This window comes from Schistocerca cancellata, chromosome 7, assembly GCF_023864275.1.
Source record: "Schistocerca cancellata isolate TAMUIC-IGC-003103 chromosome 7, iqSchCanc2.1, whole genome shotgun sequence".
In the NCBI taxonomy this organism is placed as follows: Eukaryota; Metazoa; Arthropoda; class Insecta; order Orthoptera; family Acrididae; genus Schistocerca; species Schistocerca cancellata.
This window is the reverse complement of record NC_064632.1, coordinates 602454170-602479027: the sequence shown is the minus strand read 5'-3', so window position 1 is coordinate 602479027 and position 24858 is coordinate 602454170. Positions and strand designations below refer to the sequence as shown.

General features: G+C 37.7%; 1 protein-coding gene across 1 annotated transcript in view; it reads left to right on the top strand.

Moving 5' to 3' along the window:
- The window catches only part of LOC126091914 (Down syndrome cell adhesion molecule-like protein Dscam2), an 895908-nt gene that overhangs the window by 369647 nt on the left and 501403 nt on the right, over positions 1 to 24858 (top strand). Inside the window, exons 5-8 of the mRNA XM_049907230.1 lie at positions 2521 to 2691; positions 4029 to 4190; positions 8236 to 8385; positions 13917 to 14040. Of these exons, the coding sequence (XP_049763187.1) occupies positions 2521 to 2691; positions 4029 to 4190; positions 8236 to 8385; positions 13917 to 14040 (607 nt within the window). The remainder of the gene's footprint in view (positions 1 to 2520; positions 2692 to 4028; positions 4191 to 8235; positions 8386 to 13916; positions 14041 to 24858) is intronic.

The following is a 24858-nucleotide window of genomic DNA, read 5'->3' as shown; positions in this document are numbered from 1 at the left end:
TGATTAAGAAGCAAGTCCCTAAAGTGGCAACAGTCTGAAAGGGTTGCATAATTCTGGGGAATCACAAGAATTTAATTTTTACAATTGAAGCTACAGTATAAACCTCTTATGTTACTTTTGCAGGGAGATTCATTTCATTCAAGTTTTTTCAATGTGTGTACCATGAACATAGCACTTGTACTTATATGTAAAAATAAATGTTCATATCACATTTTTTATTACAAATATGTGAAATTTTAAGAAAAGTTATTTAGCAGCTTTGAAATCATATATGTGACTCTCACTGCATACCTAAAGTTGAGTATGAACATTTTGTAAATGACCTTTGTCCAACATTTTTTACAGGACCCAAGTCTCATCACTACATTTCGGATGTCTTTCCTCTTGTTTTTTTATGTTCACTTATTTACACATGTGCAAGTGTGCGCGTGCGCCAACACACACACACACACACACACACACACACACACATTAATAATATTCTTACCTTAGATATTAGGCCTACTATTTGTCCTCTACACATATTTTCATTGAAGTTTTGGGGTTGACAATTGAGAGAAGTTAGTTACAATAAGAACAAAGAGGAGCTATCATGTGCATTTCTCTTAGTGAAGCCATTATCAGAGCTAATTCTAATCATTGCAGTATTCCACCTGCATAGACAGTATTCCACCTGCATAGATATAATTAACTATATTGTTGTCTGTGAAAACTTCCTACTGATTTTTGTCTGTCCTCTGTTGCTCTCATTCATTGTCAAATGAGATTTTTATTTCATAAGCTGAAGAATTACTTTTTGTCACTGTTATGACATTGCATTGTTTTAATTCTGAGGTTGATGAGTTTGGGAGCATTTGTTGCAGATGAGCTGCCATACAGTTTCACAACAGGTGTGTATCTGTGTCTCAAAAACAATGTAGACAAGATGATTTCTTATCAACTATTTGAAAACAATGTTATCACACTCAGTACTTTCAGTGATACGTAAACACATGCATGGAAATTCATATTGGTGTATGAGGTGCGAAGAAATTGATTTGAGGGAGCAACAGAAACAGTACTTGGCTCCAGAGAGCAAAACTGTGCTGTGGATACTAATTATATTCAGTTTTAACAATTTCTCTGTAACATTCCGAAATGAAACCTCAAGGAATTTAAAAGAAAGAGAGGAGGAAAGCTTAGGCCCAAGAGGGCAGCAGACCAATAAAGCAAAGGAAACATCACATGCAACCATAGACTGAGACAGACATGTGTGTGCAGCATCTAAATATAAATAAGAGTGTACATCTAAAAAGAACACATCTAAAAAGAAAGATGATGAGACTTACCAAACAAAAGCGCTGGCAGGTCGATAGACACACAAACAGACATAAAACATACACACAAAATTCAAGCTTTCGCAACCAACAGTTGCCTCATCAGGAAAGAGGGAAGGAGAGGGAAAGACGAAAGGATTTGGGTTTTAAGGGAGAGGGTAAGGAGTCATTCCAATCCCGGGAGCTGAAAGACTTACCTTAGGGGGAAAAAAGGACAGGTATACACTCGCACACACACATATCCATCCGCGTATACACAGACACAAGCAGACATTTGTAAAATGTCTGACATTTTTTTGACATTTCATTGCTCTTTAGTTTGTTAACTGTTTCATGTGGTGATGCCTTGAAATCTTCCTATTTTTGCATTACATGCATTGCGTTCCAAGTAAGTATTTTATGTCTGTTTTCTCAGCTTTTTGTTTAGGTTCTGCTCTTGGTATAGGAATTTACAGTTCTGAAAATTCAGGAGGCAATCAGTGTTTTCAGAATAGTGCTTGTTTGGTTCCAGACATATTCTGGGAAGGATGATCATTTTATCCCTTCCCTATATAGTTTACCATTTAGCTATGGCAGTATTTTTACAAACTTTCAGTTATTTCAGTCTATTCTTGAGGGAATGGTGTATTATACTATGAAATGCACACTCACCACCCCCTCCCCCTTCCCACACCTACACCTACACACACACACACACACACACACACACACACACACGCACGCACGCACGCACGCACGCACACCACCCCCTCCCCCGTCTCACACACACGTACACACACGCACGCACGACCACGCGCGCGCACACACACACTGAGAGAGAAGGTTCCATCCTGCTCGTTTCACACAAAGCTAAAATTATTTCTTCACTTTCTTGCTGAGGCAACAGTAATAACAGATGTTTAGTTTAATGGGGGACCGGGTAAGTGATTGCTTTCTATATATAATTGCAGTTGTTCAGCAGTTCTATGATACAGATGTAAACAAGGAATATGCAATACGGGGTAATTCTGCAGTGTTGAAATGCCAGGTGCCCTCCTTTGTAGCTGATTTTGTCAGTGTTGTGTCTTGGCATACTGATCAAGGAGAGACATTCTATCCATCAGAAACAAATTACGGTAAATCTAAATTATGGCATATAATTTAAACGTCAAAGAGTCGGAACATCTTAACCCATGCATTCTCTTAGGAATATTTTAATTTTCAGTTGTTCAGCAGTTTTACCAGACTGAAGTTAACAACGAATATGTGATACGTGGAAATTCAGCAGTTTTGAAATGCAGCATTCCATCATTTGTTGCTGATTTTGTGACTGTGGTTTCCTGGCAAGATGATGCTGGTCATTCATACACATATGGTGACAACTCCTTTCTCAATGGTAACTGCCCTACTCAAACTTTCCAGCAGCTGACTCCTTCATGTAATCAGATCTTCCTTACAGATATCCATGGGAGGCCAAAAGTGTGTGATTTTAATATGTGAGTGTGTAGTAGTGTATTTCAACAGACTCATCTTGTTAATTTGCATACTGTTTGATCGTCGTTGTAAAAGGTCTCTGTTGTTACCTAAGCAGATTATCACTGCTCTGTAGACTTCTTAGACTGAAAACAGTGGGAACTATGAATCTTGCATAACTCATCTTCAGTGTCATATCAGCCTGGCGGAGTTGGTATCAAAATGTTAAAATCTCTGTCAGTCTGTTTTCTTTGTTCTAGTTAAATGACCTGAGAAATTGCAGTTCACTACATGTGAATAGTAAAACTGGGAGCAATGAGTAATGAAAAGGACTAGGCATGTGTAAGACAGAGATCGATGGAAGGTAACACAAGTAAAACACATTTTGCAAATGCCAAATTAAGGTGTTTTGCTGTTTCACCTGGCCATGATGGAAAGCCTCAATTGGAACTTATAACCCATGAAGATAGATCTTACACTCTGAAATATTTGTAGGCAAATAAAAAACTGAAATGTTGATAGTTGATGGACTTTTATTCATAAAACATGTCCATGCATTGCCTCTGCTTGCTATTTGCAACTTCTTGGCAGATTAAAACTATGTACCAAACTGAGGCTCGAACTCGGGACCTTTACCTTTTGTGGGCAAGTGCTCTACCATGGATTTGTTAAGGTGTGATGTGGTAGATTGCTTGAGGATAGGTTTCCTCACTGTCAGCTGTAATGATAGGCATAAAAAATAGGGTTACCAGACAAGTGCTGCTTTTTAATGGATGTGTTACAACTACAGAATTTTAATAACAAAAAAAAGTTCAAGGATACGAGTTTGAGTGTGTATTTGACTCAAGTGAAATTTCATTGAGTTTTCTTCTGTCTTCTAAAAGTATTTTAGGTTGTTCTCATTCCTTTGGAGCTTATCTCAATTTAGTTTATCTTGTACACTGTTTCAAATAACACTGTTGGCATGTGTGTAAACTGTGTGCTCAATGATATGCATATCACAAGTTGTATCTAAGTACCCACATGTGTAGTATGTATACTACAGTTGGAGACTTTAGTGTAAAAGTGTCATCCAGAAAATTCATGTTTTTCTTTTCATTTCACTTCCTGTAAAAGTTTGCCATGGCTCAAGTTTCGACCATCTTTTCATTTTTTGAGGAGGTCATATGTCTTAATTGAAAATAAACATCAATGTATGTACTTGCCTTAGCCTCTAAGTTTGATCCAGGCTTTAACTATATTCTTCTGAAAATTCTTCAGTTGTAAATCAGTACTACGAAGCAGAAGTCGTGTCAGAATATGTGATACGGGGAAACACTGCTGTTCTGAAATGCACCATTCCGTCATTTGTTGCTGACTTTGTCAAAGTTGAAGCCTGGGTTGGCAGTGATCGGTCTTTGTACCTTCCTTCCTCTGATTATGGTAATTACAGTGTATTTATAATTGATCAGTTAGTTTTGTGTCATTGTGCACATTTACAAATTTGATAGCTTTCATTTTGTTTAACTATGACATTAATCTGATCAATTTTTCTTTTTGAAGGTTGAGCAGTATACTCTGCAGTCATTGCATGATACTTCAGGTGTGACCATTGGACTTCATCATTCTTGTAATTTTGTCCTTTTTTACAGTGGTTAATCAGTTTTATGAGGCTGAAATCATGACTGAATATGTAATTCGAGGCAATACGGCAATCCTTAAATGCAGCATACCTTCCTTTGTTGCTGATTTTGTTCAAGTTGAGTCATGGATATCTGATACGGGTGAAGTTTACTTTCCAGCTGAAAATCAATATGGTAAAAAAACCAATTCAGTATACTTCATGAAACCCTATGTATAAAATAACAGTACAAAATGTAAAGAGAAAACATGGCGTCAGTTACGTATTGTTTTTGTTGTGAACAGCAATGTTGGTGTTCCCTCATCTTTCTACTCTGCCAGCCGTGCTGCCGGTTACATTCTAAAACACATGATTTAGTACTTTGAGACTACTGTTAATTTCTGGACTTTTTTTCAGTTGTTTCACAGTACTACGTTACAGAGGCTGAAAATGAGTATGTGATCCGTGGTAACAGTGCTGTTATGAAATGCAAGATTCCTAGTTTCGTAGCAGATTTTGTGACTGTTGACTCATGGATTGCAGATGATGGAACAGTTCATACTCACAATACAGCTAATGACTATGGTAATAGATCAGGCTAACACATCATATCTGTTATAACAAATTAGTTGCTATTATTTTATAAGTTTAACGTTGTTTCTCTTGCATTGTTCAAGGATTTCCATTTGTTTGGCGTTGCAGAATGTTATGTAGGATTTCATGTGGAAAGGTTTAGGCCATATACAGTACAGAAATTGTAAAATACATTAATGTCTACTTGGCTTAAAATTTTAGGATTCCTTTAAACGGAGGACTGCTGTCATCTATAGAACTTGCCAAAAACTACTCTTAGTGTCTACTATCGTGCATCAACTGAGATGTGTTTTCTCATATGTTTTACAGCTGAGAAGTAGCAAAAAGGCAGATACCCAGTGAGCTTGCATATACAGTTGTTGCGCACTTTTTTTTTTATTTGCACCTTGATGTCTACAGCTGTGAAGTAATGTTTTATGTGACATACTTAAATGCTTACAGTTGTTACACAGCCTTATGAAGCAGAAGCTGACAATGAATATGTCATTCGTGGAAACACTGCTGTAATGAAATGTGAAGTACCAAGTTTTGTTGCTGATTTTGTGTCTGTTGAAATGTGGATGGATAGCCATGGAAATACATACTACCCTGGCCCTGACTACGGTAATTGTTTCTTTGCTGTAGATATCACTAATGCATCATGTATTACCTTATTACTGCAGTGGTTCATCAGTTCTACCAAAGCAGAGTGATTGATGAATTTGTACTTCGTGGTAATACTGCAACTTTGAAATGTCTGGTCCCTAGTTTTGTGGCTGATTTTGTGGAAGTTGTCGAGTGGGTCGCAGATGATGGCAGCAGATTCTCCATTTCTGCAGGCAACTCTTATGGTAATATACTAAAAATCCCATTTAATAACTAACAACATAGAATTTTCCTTAGGGGAAGGGAAAAAAAAAGAAAAAACTGCTGGTACACATTCCGATGTTATTATTGTGTTTATCTTACTTCTGTACTTCACTCCTTTACAACAGTGGTTCTTCTTGGAGCACTGTTTTATTTGCAGTAGATTAGCTAATGTTTGGATTCATTTCAGGTGCTGTTTGCCCATTGGTGTCTAAGATGCATTGTGTACAGAGATGTGGCCATGAATGTTGTTAAATGGCTATTTTGCCTTATGTTTGCTCATTTCATTTACTTCAATTTTGTTACAGTGGTGAACCAGTATTATGAGGCACAGGTTTATGACGTCTTTGTCATTAAGGGTAATACTGCTGTGTTCAAGTGCAACATCCCATCATTTGTATCTGATTATGTCGAAATAATATCTTGGGAAGATACTCAGGGAACACGGTATCTTCCTCCCACTGATTATGGTATGGATGGGTTTCAATACAGATTTTAAAGTATTATATTAAGAAGCTTACTCAGAATTGTACTTGCAGAGTGACCACGTTATAAATGTCCACGAAAATGAGTCCATGAATCATAGGTATTTGAATCGAGCCTTCCAACTTTTCACAGTGTAAGCAGATCTTTTCCTAAAGTGATACCAAATTCTTTAATCCTTCTAGCAGCATTCAGACTCTCATTAATGGCATGTAAGTTTGACATTTCCCACTTATTTTCAGTTGTGACTCAGCATTATGAAGTGAATGTAATGGATGAACATGTCTTGAGAGGAAATACAGCAATAATTAAGTGTCACATTCCAAGTTTTGTAGCTGATTACGTCTTTGTGTCATCATGGTTGGAGGATACTGGCAGAGAGATCTATATGGACAGCACAGACTATGGTACCAGCAGTGTAGTTATTTTGTTTTTACTTACAGGTTGACTAGCATTCTACGAAGGCCATGTTGTCTTTACATAAATTTGAGTTTCATATGTCACTAAGAGAGATGGTATTTTCACACAGCAGTTCAGAACATTAAAGAATCTGAAAAAAAAAAGAGAAATTTCATACAACAGATTAAGCAGGCCCAGCACCTTTCTTTTCTTAAACATGTTTCATTACCATCTCAAACTGAATGATCATTTCACATTTATTAAGGTAACTGATCTTTGGTACAAGAGGTTGAACAGCTGGAGGTATACCATCTGTCTTCAGTGTGAGATCTGCAGTGCTTTGCCTTTGAATTGCATGCAGGGCAGAATTCTTTTGAAGTTTTGAGAATGATGAAATAACTGAAACTGTATTTGAGGCAAAAACTGGTTGAAATTCTCTACCTTATAGAGCTGCAGTACTTCAGAGGCAGAGCAGCAAAATGCTCCACCTTTCTTAAAGACATTTTCACTTGTGTCTCAAAGTGCATACTTTTCTTTAATTTGTTGTAAGCTTGTCTTTTTATTATTGTTTCATTAAAATTGCATGAATATTTTGTGAAATGTATTAAGAAAATGCCTGCATGAGCATTTATAATTTTTACGTGAATCAAGTGTAAATATTTGTATTATGATGAGTAAGAATAAAACTTTAATGCATGCAAAATGGTTTGCCCTTGAATCAGTGTTCTTGTTAGTGCTATTGTCTGTTTATTTCACTTAAACCATTCTCAATGTTCTCTTTTTTTGTATGTCATATCTATGCAGCATTAATTTTTCAAACAAATCCCCACTTGCATATGTGTATGTTGGAAGACACATTTGATTCAAAATGTATGTGAAAATTTACTATTTATTCTACTGATGGCTTGAATCTCATATTTATTACTTAGCATAAATGAAGCTGAAACTGGTGTGTTGCAGACACTTTGAAAAAAGAGAACTGATGTACTATAGGCCCATGGTACATGTTTGGTTTAAGTGAAAAAGAAAATAGTAATTTTATAAAAACACTCCAGTTCCCAAATAAAACACACACTTTTTTATTTTTTAATGGCATTTCTGTATGGGAAACTGAAGTTTAGAAGGAAAAAATAGTTTTGAATCTTTATTTCAGTCATATGTTAACCCAAATCATTGATAGTTGTTTCACCCAGTGAGTGGCAATATTTTGATATTACAATTTCATATTTAAAATGAAGAGAGATACTGAATGGCTTTGTTATTTTGAAATTAAAAGTTCCTTCTGTTCATTGAACTGTATAGTTTTAATATTATAAATTTATATGTTCTTTGCGGTTAGTGATGTAAGCTTTAATGTACTATGAAGAAATTAAACAAACTAATTGCTTATTCTCTGACTACAAGGTTGTCCTTAAGACTTGGGCTAAGTGTGGGTAAAGGATTGAACATTCAATTAAAGTTAAAGCTATGTGCTCAGTTTTCTTTGGGAACTGGATGTTAAAAGTGTAAAATTTTGAAATATAGAAGTTACAAACACATTTTCAGATGGAAAGTACATAGTTTTACCATCGGGTGAATTACATATCAGAGATGTAGGACCTGAAGATGGTTACAAATCATATCAGTGTCGTACAAAACACAGACTTAGTGGAGAAACACGACTAAGTGCAACAAAGGGCCGTCTTGTCATCACCGGTGAGTATCAGTTAAGCAATATCTTTTACAATCAACTGTTGCGAACATAGAGAGAGGTCTCGGAATTCGCATATTTGGCCAATAGAATCTGTGAGCAGTTGTCTATTATACATATTCCTTTGCATTTATATAATTTTGTCATGTTCCAAAAGAGGATTTGCTTTTGCAAGTTATTTTAGTGGAAGGTAGTTTCTAAGTGCCTATTGGAGTTTGAACATAATCTGATTTTTTTTTTGATCCAACAAAGTATTATAATTGTCCTTAAACACATTTGACATTTGAATGAGCGATAGAGCCAACAATCTTTCCATTCTTCTCTCTATGTACCAACAGGAAGAGATAAGGTATCAAATACAGGTCATTGCAGTTGCAGTTGTGAGCAGGATGGGGCAGGATGTAGGTTATTTAATCACTGTAACTTGAGGTCAAATGGGCAGCCATTGAAAATTTGGTTGTTGCAAATTCCTCACAAAAATAACAGTATATCTACAAGAAGTGTACTACAATGCATACGTTATGTACTCTCCTGTACAGACCATTTCTGTTTTACAGTCTTGGCAGTATTTAATATTTTAGTCTCTGAAGCCCACACAGTCACTGCTGAACTGCTACCGTGGCTAAGCAGTGAGCTTGAAAACTTATATATTGTTTTAGGACTGTAGGAGACCACTCACCAAAATCAGAAGAATTGAGTTGTCAACAGGCAAAATGCAAAGGAGAAATAACATTTGCAAGCTTTGTCAAGATAGGGTACACACACACACACACACACACACACACACACACACACACACACGTACCTGTTCCCCCACATTATGCCAGCACAAAGCAAAGGCACAGGGGTGTGTGTGTATCACTCTGCTTTTGGTGAGTGGTCTTCTTTACTCCTAATTTATTTACATTCCACCAGAACTGTCCTGCATATTTACATACTATTTTAATTTATTTTTGCACATTACCTAATGTTTTGATCCCTTATCTCTTTATCTATAGTAAGCAGACATAGGTGATTTGTTTTTAATTTGCTACAAAGTTTACTTGTAAGTAAATTTAGTTTTAATTAAAGACAGAAAAAAGTAGAAGTAGAAATGTCATCAACTTAATACAAGGCAACAGATCATTAAATACATACAAAACTTATAAAATGTTGTAGTTTTCTGAAATGTGTTTTTCTGTAATAAGATAAAAATTTAGATGAGAAGAGAGGAAAGCATTGTAGAAAATTAGACCTTATAAGGATTAGATGGGAAAGTTACACAAGATGACAGAGCACAGCACATAATAATTATTGGGGTAGTCAGGATGAAAATTAACAATGACACCTGAGCAAAGTATGAGGTTAGTAAATCTGAGAAGCTAGAATTGGTATGAAGTGCAGTTGCGAATGCTGACATATGGGAAGGAAATGCCGTGAGAAGAAAGGAAAGATCAGTTATTTACTTCCTTTTTCTGCTCTCCTCTTCCAAATCACTTTTCTCTTACGTACTTCTTGCTGGTAGCTTTCTTTGTACCAAAAGGAAAATTCATTCAAGAAAACTATGAAATGGTGAGACTTTATTACTGTCTGGTACTTATTTTCAGAAAGCAAAAGTCTTGCTGATAGGCACATATAGAAAAGTACGTGATCCTATCCTAGATTTTGGAATTATTAGTAGCATCCTCATTTAGGAGAGAGGGTAGGTTAAAAGGAAAGGCGGATTGCTTAGATCCCCACCTTTTTTGTGCGTCTGTCATGTGTTGTTCCCTGTTTTACTGTTTATAGTTTCATTTATTCAGTTTTCTCATTTACTAGAGAAAACATTGGCATCTTCCAAATAATAATGAACCTTATAATTTTTGTTTGTGTTTTTTGATCTACTGCCATTGGATAAGCAGATATTAATTTTATCTGAATGTGGTTATAGTTTCTGTCTGCACACTGAGTTTTACTTCCGTGTGATCATGGCATTAAAATAAACACTGAAAATTGCTGCAGCTGTGTATTGAGCAGGGAAAATGTTTTCCTTTAATTTGAATTATTAGAATATGATGATAATTTGTGTAGACTGTAGTATTTTCTATTTAGCAAGAATTCCATAAAGGCAGCCTCTGACATTAAGAGCACTTCCTGTTTTTGTTTGCAACTTTAAATCTAACTCTCTCAAATATCAGTACTCGTGAGCAGTTGACATAATGATTGGCAAAAATGCTACAGCAAGTTGTTAGCATTCGTATATGAATATTTTAGAACGGTTTTCTAAGAAGTGAGATACAGTGGACCAGAAAAGAATTTTGTAGTAACTCATAGCCAAATTGGTTGTTATTTGATCATGACTGATAATAAGTCATCAGCTTCTTCCAAAAATAGTTACTACCACTCACAATTGAGTGATGCATTACTTAACTTTTACTTAATATGTTGACAAATTGTGATGGCTAGCAGTTACTAAAATGTATTTATTAGTTTTTAAATAATTGTATAAATCTATACTTGAGCAACAGGAGGTATAAATAGTCAGCTAATAAATTTAAAGGATAAGAAAGTTACCCAAATAACTGTTTCACCAGTAAAGAGTCATATTTTTTGCAAAGTTTTTAATTATCACTCATATTCTATGTTTATGCATTGTGTCAGCTGTGAGAGTATTTAGTGTTCTAAAGTATTCAAAGTGTGGTGTTAATAACTTACTGTATGTGTTGGCCACATTATTTTCCAGCTGCTAATTGTTGGGGATTGTATGTAAATTTTATTAACTGATCACTTTAAATTTTACATTTCTGATCTTTGATTTGTAAAGTAACGTATAATGCATGACTACAAATAAATGACTCTGTTTGAAATAAGTTTGAAAATATTTTCAGAACACATTTAAGTGCTTAAATATTTGTACTTGTTGCCTGAATGTTGGGATAGGGTACCCCTGTTTACAAATGGGCACTGTTGTCAGTTTTTTTTTTTTTTTTGCCGTGTTCGAATAGATGGAAATGCTACAGAAAATTATCAGAAACATTTTTTATAGTCCAAATTTACCAACTCACTGTTTGTAAAATTATCCACTTTCCTCTTGCTCTTCTACTCCATTTGTGGAACACAGCACCAAAGGTAAGTGTGAAGTTTCCAAAAGTGATACACACTAGCAAATCTGGTTCTTTAATTGTATAAAGAGAAGTCATATATTAAGCATGTGTATAAATCACAATCACAAATCCACAATTTTGGTTTGGCAGTATTATTCAGTTTGTGGAGGATGAAAAGAAATTGTGGTCAAAAAGAAGACTTTTCTATTTTGCAGTTTTTTATTGTTTATTTACATCTTCAGTATGTTGGTACTGTTGTGATACCAAGGAGCTAATTAGTAATGAAGTTCTGGGTCATCCAAGTTTAGTAAAGGCAAAATTTTACAATAGATGAACAGTTGTCTTAAACTGTGAAAAATACAATAATATCTGTGATGATGTAGGCTTTATAAAGCTATGATCTGAACTGCAGAAACATGGTAATAGACATGTACTTGCATTCCGGAATGAAAGTGCTACATTCTCTGATGACGACAGGCCGGAGCCAAACTGTAATCGAAACAGGTTTCTCACTCTTGATACTGCGTACAGAGAATGTACCCAGGAACAAGTTATAAGGTTGGTGACAGAAGGCTCATCAGTTGTAAATTGGGCAACGTTTCATCTTAATGGGGGAAAGCTTCACACTAATGATAGGGAGGGGGGAGGTGACTGCCTAGGGGCTAGAGGATATTTCGATTTATTTGAGGAACCTCCCACATATTTGGGTAGAGTGTTCACAAGTTGGCTGTGAAGCATTAAAAATCAGGATTATACTGATTGGACAGTTATTGAATTACAGTTCACTGATACAGTTTATGACTGAAGATGTTTAAACACAGACCTCTTTACTAACTAGCCTATATACTGGTCCAATGTGTTTTTGATTCATACCAAGTCACATTAAAGGATGAGACTGATGTTAAACAAATATTGTTATCTACAGAACTTAATAAACTGTGTCACTTCATACAGATAGTTTTCTTAATCATTAACTATTCTGAGGCAGCAGTTCAGAAATCTGTTTCTTTTCGCTCTATTTTGGCCCCTTTTCCTCATCAACAATAAATTGATCAAATATTGTTGTTTCATCACCATCATTATTATCATTATTGTCATCTTAGTTTTCTTCTAGTATGAATTTTCTTCTTATTGCCCATCTCTGAAGGAGCATACATTGTCCAATATTTAATCATACTGATTGACCATTTGTGGCAGTCCTATCACATTTAGTGTTGTTACTTTTTGTAGTTTCACCTATTCTCATGTCTGGTGTTTTATTTATGCTTCCCAGTTCTTTGATCCCTTGCAGTGCGAACTCTGAGGACTGAGGATCTTATTCATAATTGGATGGATTCCCAGCATGCTTGGTTAATAATGGGACAAAGTTGGCTGTTTTCTACATCAGAATTATTTATAATTATTGTGGTTCTGTCTGTCTCTCCCACAGAATAAAAATAAACACAGAAACTGTTCCATAAGTATCTTCCCATCGTTTTACATTTACGTAGAAATGTGAGCAAGTTTATCTGATACACTAAATTCATGTATGATATTACCTGTTATGAACTTCGGGTTGTCGTGTTAAATACTGCATTTGTTTCCCTTGATTAGTTAACATGACCAAACTACTTTAATTAACATGTTTAGCTGTGAGTGTTATTGGGTGGACTATTAATGAGTAACATGTGGAAATTTTGTGGTCAGTAAGAAGTGGAAAGGATTCGGTTTTTTGAATGAAGATGCAGGATTTATTGGACACTGTTATAAATGGATGTCAGTTACCATGGTTTATTAGCAATTTACTTTTTGCTCAATCTGGCTTTACTACACAACATTTCTTTTTGTAACAGAAAATAATATCTGTTTCATACTCCTCAAAAACAGAAATATACAACAGTAATCCATAACACTAATATATTAACAAAAATATAAAAAGAAAGAAAATCACTTCCCTTTGTTCAACAGTGGCATTCTAACTCACTTACATGTTATTGAAGCATACACTGCAATGATTACATGGAGTTTATTATTGATGACAAAAATTTGTGTATTGTTTACATAAAGTTAGTAACTTTCAGTGTCCCTGTATGTGTAGCACTATTGTTTTATGCATGTGCTGGATATATATTACATCTATTGCTTGACGAAGATGGAAAAGTGGCTTGAAGTTGGAAGAATTAGAGTGTGATCAAAGACAGTCATTTCATTCTTTATAGTTCGTAATGGAACACTGTTTATTTACAGTGTATTTTGAGATAAAATTGAAATGTGCTAATGGAGAATAAGTAGGAAGCAGGTATCCCTTTTTGTATTTCTTCTGGTAGAACCTGTTGGGAGCTCAGTTCCAAAATTTCCAACTACTGATGATGTAAGGGGATTCAAAGCCAGACTTGGGCACAACTGCACCCTGATGTGTCCAGCTCAGGGTTTCCCCGTCCCAGCATACAGGTAAGAGATCATAACTTGATTTAAGCTGTTGGGATTCTTTGCAGAGCCTGTAGGAGCTGCTGCCCCCAAGGTTCCATCTCTTACAAAAATATACACATCAGAAAAATTTGTTAGATCAGCATTTTCAATCTTGTGCCCAGCTCAAGGGTACCCACCACCTAGTTATAGGTAAGCACAGTAAACTGCATTTTAAGTGCTGTTCTCTTATATTCAGAGTTCTTATCGTATCTAATGTTCAGAGTATTTGAAAGGGGGAGAGAAGTGTTTAGAATTATTCATCGGGGATATTATACCTTCATTGGCGAACTTGAAGAGTTTGAGACAGAATACAGTAATAGATCAAAACCAGAATCAGTTGTATATAATACATACAGCAATGATATTATGAAAAGGATAGTTGCTACTCACCATATAGTGTATATGCTGAGTCGTAGATATGCACAACAGAAAGAATGTCAGAAAGTGAGGTTTGGCCAATAAGGCCGTCGTAGGAAATAGACAAAACACACACACACTCACACAAATGTAGCTTACATGTGCATGACCACAGTGTCTGGCTGCTGAGGCCAGACTGTGAGCAGCAGTGCGTGATGGGAGAAGCAACTGGGTGGTGGAGGTAAGGAGGAGACTGGGGCAGGGAGGGATAGCAGGGTATGAGTGGGGGATGGTAAAGTGCTGCTTGTGGGAGCAAACAAGGATGAGGTGGAGAGAGAGTAGGCCAGCTGTGTGCATTTACATTAGTCGGAGGGCAGGGGAAGGAAGGGCGGGGTTGTAGAAAATGAGAGACTTAAAAAGACAGTGGGTGCATTTGTGGAACAGAGGGCTGTGTAGTGCTGGAATGGGAGCAGGGAGGTGCCTAGATGGGTAAGGACAATGACTAATGAAGGTTGAGATCAGGAGGGTTATGGGAAAGTAGGATATATTTCAGAGAGAGTTCCCACTTATGCTATTCAGAAAAGCTGGTGTTGGTGGGAGGTATCCATATGACACAGGCTGTTAAGCAGTCATTGAAATGAAGAGGATTGTATCAGGGGGCGTGCTCAGTAACGGGGTGGTCCAGCTGTTTCTTGGCCTCAGTTTGTCGTTGTCCACTTATGTCGACAGACAGCTTATTAGTTGTCATGTGCATGAAGAATGCAACTTGTAGATCACCCAACTGGTTTTGCAGGTAGCCGTGCCTTTAATGGGATAGGTGATGCTTGTGACTGGATGGGAGCAGTTGGTGATGGGAGGATGAATGAGACAGGTCTCGAGTATAGGTCTATTACAGGTATATGGGCCATGGGACAAGGGGTTGGGAGAAGGGGTTGTGTAGGGATGGATGATGATATTGTGTAGGTTTGGTGGGGAGTGGAATACCACTGTGTGAGGGGTGAGAAGCACAGTGAGTAGGACTTTCCTCATTTCGTGGCATGACGAGAGTTAGCGAAACCCTAGTGAAGAATGTGATTTAGTTGCTCGAGTCCTGAGTGGAACTGAGTTATGAGGGGAATGCTCTCCTCTTTCCAGATGGTCGGACTTTGTGAGGTGGTGGGTGACTGGAGAGATAAGGGAAGGGAGATCTGTTTTTTGTAGAAGGTTGGGAGGTTAATTAACATCTGTGAAGGCCTCGGTAAGACTTTCAGTATATATCAAGGGGGACCACTCGTCACTACAGATGCAACGGCCACCGGTGGCTAGGCTGTATGGAAGGGACTTTTTGGTATGGGGTAGTTGGCAGCTGTCAAGGAGGAGATATTGCTGTTGGTTGATAAGTTTGATATAGAGGCACTGACTTAGCCATCTGTGAGGTGCAGGCCAGCATTGAGGAAGGTCACTTGTTACATTGAGTAGGACCAGCTGCAGTGAGTGGAGAAGAAGGTGTTCAGGTTCTGGAGGAATGTGGATAGGGTGTCCTCACCCTCAATTCAGATCATGTGGATGTCATCAGTGATTCTGAACCAGGTGAGGGGTTTAGGGCTGTGGGTGTTTATAAAGGATTCATCTAGATGGCTCATAAATAGGTTGGCCTAGGATGGTCTCATTTGAGTGCCAGAGCCGTAACCCAGATTTGTTTGTAGTTAATGTCTTCAATGGAGAATTAATTGTGGGTGAGGATGTAGTTGGTCATGGCGACTAGGAAGTAGATTGTAGGTTTTGTTCAGTAGAGACAAGGCCACGGGTACTGGGAATGTTAGCGTAAAGGGAGGTGGCATCAATACTGATGAGCTGGGCACCATGTGGTAAAGGGGCAGGAACAGTGGAGGAAATGGTTGGTATCTTTTATACTGTAGCGTTCACTGCAAGTAATAGGTTGAAGGTGTTGGTATATAACAGCAGAGATCCTCTTAGTGGGGTCACAATAACCAGCCATAACGGGGCATCCTGGGTGACTGGGTTTGTAGGCTTTAGGAAGCATGTAGAAGGTAGGAGTGCAGGTAGTTGTAGGGGTGAGGAGAGAGATACACATTGGGGAGAGGTTCTGGGATGGGCCTAAGAATTTGAGGAGAGACTGTATTTTCTGTTGGGTTTTTGGAATGGGGCCACTTTGGCAGGGTTTGCAAGTGAATGTATCTGATAGCTGGCTGAGTTATTCTGCCGCATAATCCTTGTAGTTAGAAACAACAGTGGTCTTAGTCTTTGTGAGCATGCAGGATTATAAGGTCAGAATCAGTTTGTAGGTGATGGTTTGTGATTCTTTCTGCAGATGTAAGGTTAGTTTACATGTTGAGGGATTTGGGGAATAATGGTGAGGCAAGGTTCGAGGTTAAGATATTCTGGAAAGTTATCGGGGGGGTGATTTGTAGGCAGTGACAGTTTTTTACGGTTGGAGGGACAGTCAACTGAGTCAGGCATTGGTTGATTCTGATTGATAGACATTAATTACCCTCCCTACATTGTACAAAAACAAATCTCCCTTGCCTTATCTCTCCAGCCACCCACCACCTCACAAAGTCCCATCATTTGGCCACAGAGGAGCATTCCCTTCTTGACTCAGTACCACCCAGGATTGAATCTACTGAATCACATTCTCTGCCAGGGTTTTGACTACCTCTTGTCGTGTCCTGAAATGAGGAATGTCCTACCCACTATCATTCCCACCCCTCCCACAGTGGTATTATGCCACACAGCAAACCTATACAATATCATCATCCATCCCTACGCAACTCCTGCTTCCAATCCCTTGCCTCATGGCTCATATCCCTGTAATAGACCTAGATGCACAATCTGTCCTGTACATCCTCCCACCACCGCCTGCTCCAGTCCAGTCACAAGCACTACCTATCCCATTAATGGCAGGGCTACCTGCAAATCCAGTCATGTGATCTACAAACTAAGTTACAATCACTGTGCTGCATACTATTTGGGCATGGCAACCAACAAGCTGCATGTCCACATGAATGGCCACCCAAAAACTGTGGCCAAGAAACAGCTGGATTCATTTCAAACTCAATGCCTCATGAAGAGAGGACTTGTGAACTATTAATGGTGATTGATCCTCACATTAAACTAGCTTGCCTCATTGGTGATGCTTGAGAGGGATGGTCTAGTGCTGGCTTATAGTTTCACCCTTTTTCTTCTCTTTCGTCGCCATAAACAACAGTACAAACCTGACCCTGTTCTCTCTCTCTTATCTCTGTGTCACTCATTAGAGTCATCTATGCTAAATAGTAACACTTACGACAGAACATCCACTTCAGCCATGTGCACTTGACACTGTCATTAAATACTCAAAGTATGGGAAAAGATCTTCTGGATCGATGAGCTATGGCAAATGTAGGAACTTCTGAGGATGTTTTGCTGCTGGAGGCCTGAACGAAACTGTCACATGTGGAGTAGATTCCTCTTAGACACATTGTTATTGGCAACGATTTTCCTGCTTATAGACTGCTGAAACATCTGACAGGTTTATCACACTTAAGAAATTGAAGAGGGGCCAATTTGGATGTGTTGTAATTTTTTATGAGGGTACTTATGGAAGGCTTGCTGAATCTATTAAGGTCAAATAAGTTTCCACAGGTTCTGTCAATTTGCTCCATCTCTTTCTGACAGCTGTATACTTCCTATATCATCGTAAATATTATGAAAGGACAGATGACACAGTGATGCAATCCATGCTATCACTGATGGTGATCAGTTTCTTCACAGAGCATTTTGAGAACTGCAGTTCAGTTACTCATTTTGTTTCCTTCAGTGTATCGCAACGTTCTCTTGATATGGCCTCATAGTAAAATAGCACTGTAACAACCAGTGGATTACTGACACTGGTGTGCATTTCTATATTAAGTGTGCTAATGAGATGGAAAGTAATATTAAGATATTTTTCTTGCATGTACTTGTTGAGTACAAGGCAACTTGATGTGGCAGTATCTGTGGTTTCCAAACTTTACACAATACCACTGAGAGCTGTGATAACTAAGTGAATGACATAAAACAAATAGATTTTAGACACCTTATCAATGGTGAATCAATGTTTGGAGAATGGGCAAAAAATAAATCTTGAAAAGGTGACGCTTCTGACCCATGTGTCATCGTATTAAGATTTAATGATAAAATAGACAGCTGAGGTTCGTTTGCAGTGCATTAATTTTACAGAAAGAAGCATTACAATGTAGAACTGAATTGTGGATGTTGGACACCAAATGAAAGCAATAGAAGGATGTTCAGTGATTAGAAGAAAATAGGATTGGTAGTGTCGAAGGTGACACTGCTGCTTCTATTCATAGTGAACCCACAGTATAATGCAAGTGACATGTACTGCCTGACTTCCCCTCCTTACTCATACATATGTTTGGCCCACCTGTGGAATGTTCTGGTGTTTGCTGCTCCTCCCTGAAAGAAAGATACTGTGTCATTAACTAACTGTTGATTGATAGCTTCTAGATGATGGTGGTGCTGACAGCTGTCAAAATTTTATTCCCTTAGGAACACAAATATGGCAGAGTAAGATTTCAAGAGAAAACATGTGAGGGTAGCAGGGTATGTTTTCTGCTGGTGTGCATTGAGATGGGATTGAGCATTGTTAATGTTAGAATGGCAAAGGGATTGCTTTCGTATTACATAAAAATGTCTGGTTACCTATAGCATCTCCTTTGAAATTTGTAAATCCAGCTAAAGACTTTTCGCTATTTGCCCAATAATTTTACTGGAGTGAGTCAGTGAATCTTCCACAGACATAATAATAGTCTTATGACTCCCTGAGCTTGCACTATATCGACCCTACTGAGTACATCTGGCTTGTTTGCAAGTGGGCTCCACACAATTTTATGCATTTGCAACAAATCTCAGTTGTTAATGAATGGCTGTTGAATGATCATGCATTGGCATTGCTCCCCATTATTTACAGTATGTTCCGAAGTCTGTCTCATAATTCTTACTAATTTCATCAGAATAAAACTCAGTAAAGATGTGTCACCAATCCAGTTGCTCACCATTCTAGCTATTCATAACTATGACAGTCTCTGATTGTGCGATATTCAAAAGAACATCTGTTTGGCAAATTTGTAGTTTTGAGGCAGAGTAGGGTTAACAGTGTCTGTTAAATTGGATGTGTCAACCAGTCACAATGAAGCTTGAGAGACTTAAGTGATTTGTAACAACTTCAAATATATTTTTAATTGTTAGCTGTATAATGATTTTTTTATGAGATATGTAGGGAACTCTGGGTGCATAATCTGTTTCTTTGTTCAAATACCGTATTTACTCGAATCTAAGCCGCACTCGAATCTAAGCCGCACCTGAAAAATGAGACTCGAAATAAAGGAAAAAACAATTTCCCGAATCTAAGCCGCACCTGAAATCTGAGACTCGAAATTCAAGGGGAGAGAAAAGTCTTAGGCCGCACCTCCAAATCGAAACAAAGTTGGTCCATTGTAATATGAGACACAATTTAGGTCGAATGAATGACGAGCCATAGCTATGCGTCAGGAGCTCCGTCCGTATTTATACAGGTACCCTTGCTTTTTCACGTGCTCTGTCTGGTTTGAATCAATTGCTTATTTTGCTTTGATCTGATAAGTGCCGTTTTCTTTGTTATAGGTGTTTACGTCACTCTAAGCTGAAAATGCATTACTGTACTGTGTCATGCACTGTTTGTCGCATTCTGATAGTGCGTGTTTATGGCATGGTTCGCTTTCGTGCGCGCTACCGCCGCTTTAAAAAAAAAAAAAATTGACTGCGTATCATAGAATATGTTCTGAACGAGAGTTAGGCGAAAATTTTTCACCGTTTGAAAATCTTTGCGGCCGCTTCTTTAGTACATCAAATTCTGCACAGAAATTAGAGTCATCTTAGATTTAAAAATCTAGTCAGTTGCCGTGCTTCATTTCTGACTGTGTCACTATTAGGCATAAGTATAATACGAATATAAACATGACATGATATGTATATTCTTCCGTGTTTGCTGTTGTCTCACTCTAGTTTCGTAGTGTATTAGGCAGACAGGATTTAAATGAGATAGCAGCAAACACGAAAGAATACATAGCAAAATGTTTATATTCATATTATTCTTATGGTGAAGAGAATACTGCATGTGATTCACATTTCATCAGGTTCCTATTAGCAAACATCTCTTCTCACAGATAGGAAAAAATTCAGAACGTAGAGTTGGCCATATTGACAAACATCCCAAACAGTCTTGCCAGTCAGATTTTCGTAGTACATTGAAATTAGGCTACATTCGAAGATGAACGATACGGAATTTGTATTTACTTCATTGGATAATGTGCGAAAATGCAGTGGTCGAAACTCGGGGCAGAGAAAAAAAGCTCGTCTTCCACTTTTTTTTTTTTAACTGACGCAGAGGTTTTGGCGCCAGTATTTATCTTTGTGCCTACAAAGCATGCCTATGTAGTGCTACATATATTCGACGGCAGAGGTTAGTTGTGGCGGCACCTACCAACATTTTTCAGAACTTCCGCTTGCTTTGCACTCGATTCTAAGCCGCAGGCGGTTTTTTGGATTACAAAACCCGGAAAAAAAGTGCGACTTAGATTCGAGTAAATACGGTAATTTGTTAATGGCAAAGTTGCAGAATTTAGCCACATTATGGATACCCTCACATTATGAAAGCTGTTGATTATAGGGATTATCTGTGAGTATCCTAACAACAAAAAACCTGCATTTCCTTTCCACTATATCTGGAGGTACCTAAGCAACAGATGGTGCAAGTTGAGGAGTGTTAAGGGCATTTGGGACTGTTCAAAAAGTATCCGACTTTCGTATATAAAATCCATTTTTATTCAGATATACTGTATTTACTTGAATCTAAGCCAAACTCGAATCTAAGCCACACCTGAAAAATGAGACTCGAAATCAAGGAAAAAAAAATTTCCCGAATCTAAGCCGCACCTGAAATTTGAGACTCGAAATTCAAGGGGAGAGAAAAGTTTTAGACCGCACCTCCAAATCGAAACAAAGTTGGTCCATTGTAATATGAGACACAGTTTAGGTAGAATGAATGACAATACAGCTACAGTAGTTTGGTGCGAGTCGTAAGCATAGCAGTTAAGCTTTACCATGTAGTCATTGCTATGCATCAGGCGCTCTGTCCGTATTTATATGGGTATCCTTCCTTTTTCACATGCTTTGTCTGGTTTGAACGGATTGCTTATTTTGCTTTGAACTGATAAGTGCCGTTCTCTTTGTTATAGGTGTTTACATCAGTCTAAGCTGAAAAAGCATTATTGTACTGTGTCATGCATTGTTTGTCGCATTCTGATAATGAGTGTTTACGGCCTGTCGCCGCTCGTGGCGTGGCTTGCTTTTGTGCACACTACCGCCGCTTACAATAAAAAAAAAAAAAAAAAAAAAGAAGAGAGGAATTGTCTCATTAGCGAAACAGTGGCAAGAGACTACTATTTGTTGTTACTTACACTGCTGCTTTCTTTGATAATGATCAACAGGAACCAAATAATAGACTGCGTATGATAGAAGATGTTCTGAACGAGCGTTTAGCGAAAATTTTTCTCCATTTGAAAATCTTTGCAGACGCCTCTTTAGTACATAACATTCTGCACAGAAATTAGAGTCATCTTAGATTTAAAAATCTAGTCAATTGCCGTGCTTCATTTCTTACTGTATCACTATTGGGCATAAGAATAATACGAATATAAACATAACATGATATGTATATTCTTCCGCGTTTGCTGTTGTCTCACTCTAGTTTCGTAGTTTATTAGGCAGAGAGGATTTAAATGAGATAGCAGCAAACATGAAAGAATACATGGCAAAATGTTTATGTTAGTATTATTCTTATGGTGAAGAGAATACTGCATGTGATTCACAATGAATAAAAGTTCCTCTTAGCAACCATCTCTTCTCACAGGTAGCAAAAATTCAGAATGTAGAGTTGGCCATATTGACAAACATCCCCAACAGTCTTGCCAGTCCTATTTTCGTAGTACATTGAAATGCTGCTACATTCAAAGATGAACAATATGGAATTTGTATTTACTTCGTTGGACAATGTATGAAAATGCAGTGGTCAAAACACGGGGCGGAGAAAAAAAGCTCGTCTTCCACCTTTTTTTAAATTTAATTACTGATGCAGAGTTTTGGCGCCAGTATTTATCTTTGTGCCTGCAAAGCATGCCTATGTAGTGCTACATACATTCGATGGCAGAAGTTAGTTGTGGCAGCACCTACCAATATTTTTCAGAACTTCCGCTTACTTTGCACTCGATTCTAAGCCGCAGGCAGTTTTTTTGGATTACAAAAACCAGAAAAAAAGTGCAGCTTAGATTCAAGTAAATACGGTAATTGTTTGACTCCAGTCACCTTCAAAGTAGTCCTCTTCAGGTTCTACACACCTCTCACAATGCTACTGACACTGCTGGAAGCACCACTGAAAATCCTTTTTTGGTATGCTCTGCAGCTGCTGCATCATTTGCTTAATGTCTTCACTGTACTGAAATCTGGTCCCTTTTTGGGGTCTTTTCACTTTTGGGAAAAGCCAGAAGTCATTCAGTGTCAGGTCAGGGGAATAGGGGAGGGGGGGGGGGGGGCTGACAAACAACAGACATGTTGTGTTTGGCCAAAAAAAACTCTGAATGAGTTAAGAATGATGAGTGGATGTGTTATTGTGGTCAAGGTGCCAACTGCCCGCTGCCCACAAGTCTGGCAGTTTGCTTCTCACTGCTTTAAGAAGGCAATGCAGAACCTCTTGATTAAGCCCCTTATTGACATTAGTACCTTCCAGGGTGTACTCATGATGGACCATGCCAGTGGAGTCTAAAAAGCCAGTCAGCATGACTTTCGCATTTCTGCAGACCTGCCTCATTGTTTTGGGTCTCAGGGATGATGAATGCTTCCATTTCAATGACTGGAACTTTGCTTCTGAGACATACCCATAAAACCAGAACTCATCACAAGTGGTCACTATGTTAAGAAAGTTGGGATTACTCTTTACAGTATCCAACATGCCCTGTGTGATCGCCAAACGAAGTTGCTTCTGCTCAGTTGTTAGCAACTTTGGCACAAATTTTGCTGAGATCCCACTGAGGTCCAAATGCCCATTACAATGGAATGAATGGATCCAGTATTAATTTTGTCTGTAAGTTCTCTGATTGTGATTCATCTCTCCTGTGTCACCAGGGTCCTCAAATGGTCAGTAATGACCTCATTAGTAGACGTTTAGGGCCTACCTGAACGTGCTTCACTCTTCACTGATAGTGGCCAGCTCTGGAGTGGTTGTACCACACCTTTACCTCTTTGGTACCCATTGCTTAATTCCCAAATACTAATCGAACCTTTCGGAGTGTTTCAACATGAGAATTGCCGAGCTTAAAACAAAATTTGATGCAGTGTCATTGTTTTACTTTTTCTGTCATTTTGCCCACAGCACAAATTTCGACGACTCCCTCTTACATTTGTTCACTTGATAACAGATAGCTGGCACCTGGCTGTTTTTGCAGCCATGAAAACAGTCAGGTATGCACTCTGTGTATGCCTGCGAATGTTAGAGTGCACGCACATTGATACCATTGTTGATTTCTACAATAAAAAATAAGGTCAGATACTTTTTGAGAAGCCTTCATTTTTAACACTATGTCAAAATACAATATTATCAGAATGAGCCTGTAGCATTAAGGTACAATGAGGGTGAAGTGAAGATTATCATTACACATATTTTCACAAATGCAGGCTGTATGGCATATGTTGCTTGAGAAGACAAGCACTACAACAACAGCAACATGAAATTTTAGGTTTGTAAGAAACTCATATTTATGCTGTTCTTATTGCTACCTCTTTGTTTCATAAGAAGTTCCAGTGTTCTCAGTCCATCGGTTTAGAAAAGAGACTTGCAGCTTACGGTTTTCAAAATATCAGTGGTACTCAATCGAAAATTGAAAATTTAAGTTTTGAGCATGCAAGAATGTCTTGATGTTCGTATTTGCATTTTTTATTTACCTTGTGGATCACATATTATACATTGATGTTCATATTTGTACGTTTTATTTATCCTGTCGACCACATATTGTACAAAAAGTACTCATAATATTGGAAAAGCCATTTTTCAGTAAGAAAATTACACAGTGAGAATGGAAACAGAAAAATTGCTCATTGATGAATGTACTAATATGCAGAGTATACAAACAAATGAATATGACCAACTAAGAAATATATAGGTAATGGATTGTCACTTTAAATATTATACAGATGTGCTCACTGATGAATAAACTCAAAGAATATACATAAATTGAATATGTGCAACTAAGAAATATATAAGCAAATGGATTGCCGCTTGAAAATTTACACAAATGTTCACTGGAATACAGAAATAATGAATCTGGATATACAACAGAAGGAGAATAACATTTAAAAATCCATGAAACATGAAACTGACTATTAGAATGCACAGACAATGAAATTCATGTCTAGTGAAAGATGAACATACATAAAAAGCATTAAAAAATTGATAAGTGTAACAGAAACATACTTGTATACTGTAGAATTATAGGTTAGTATTTTCCTACAAATGTTCTACATTTAATCACAGTATTATCC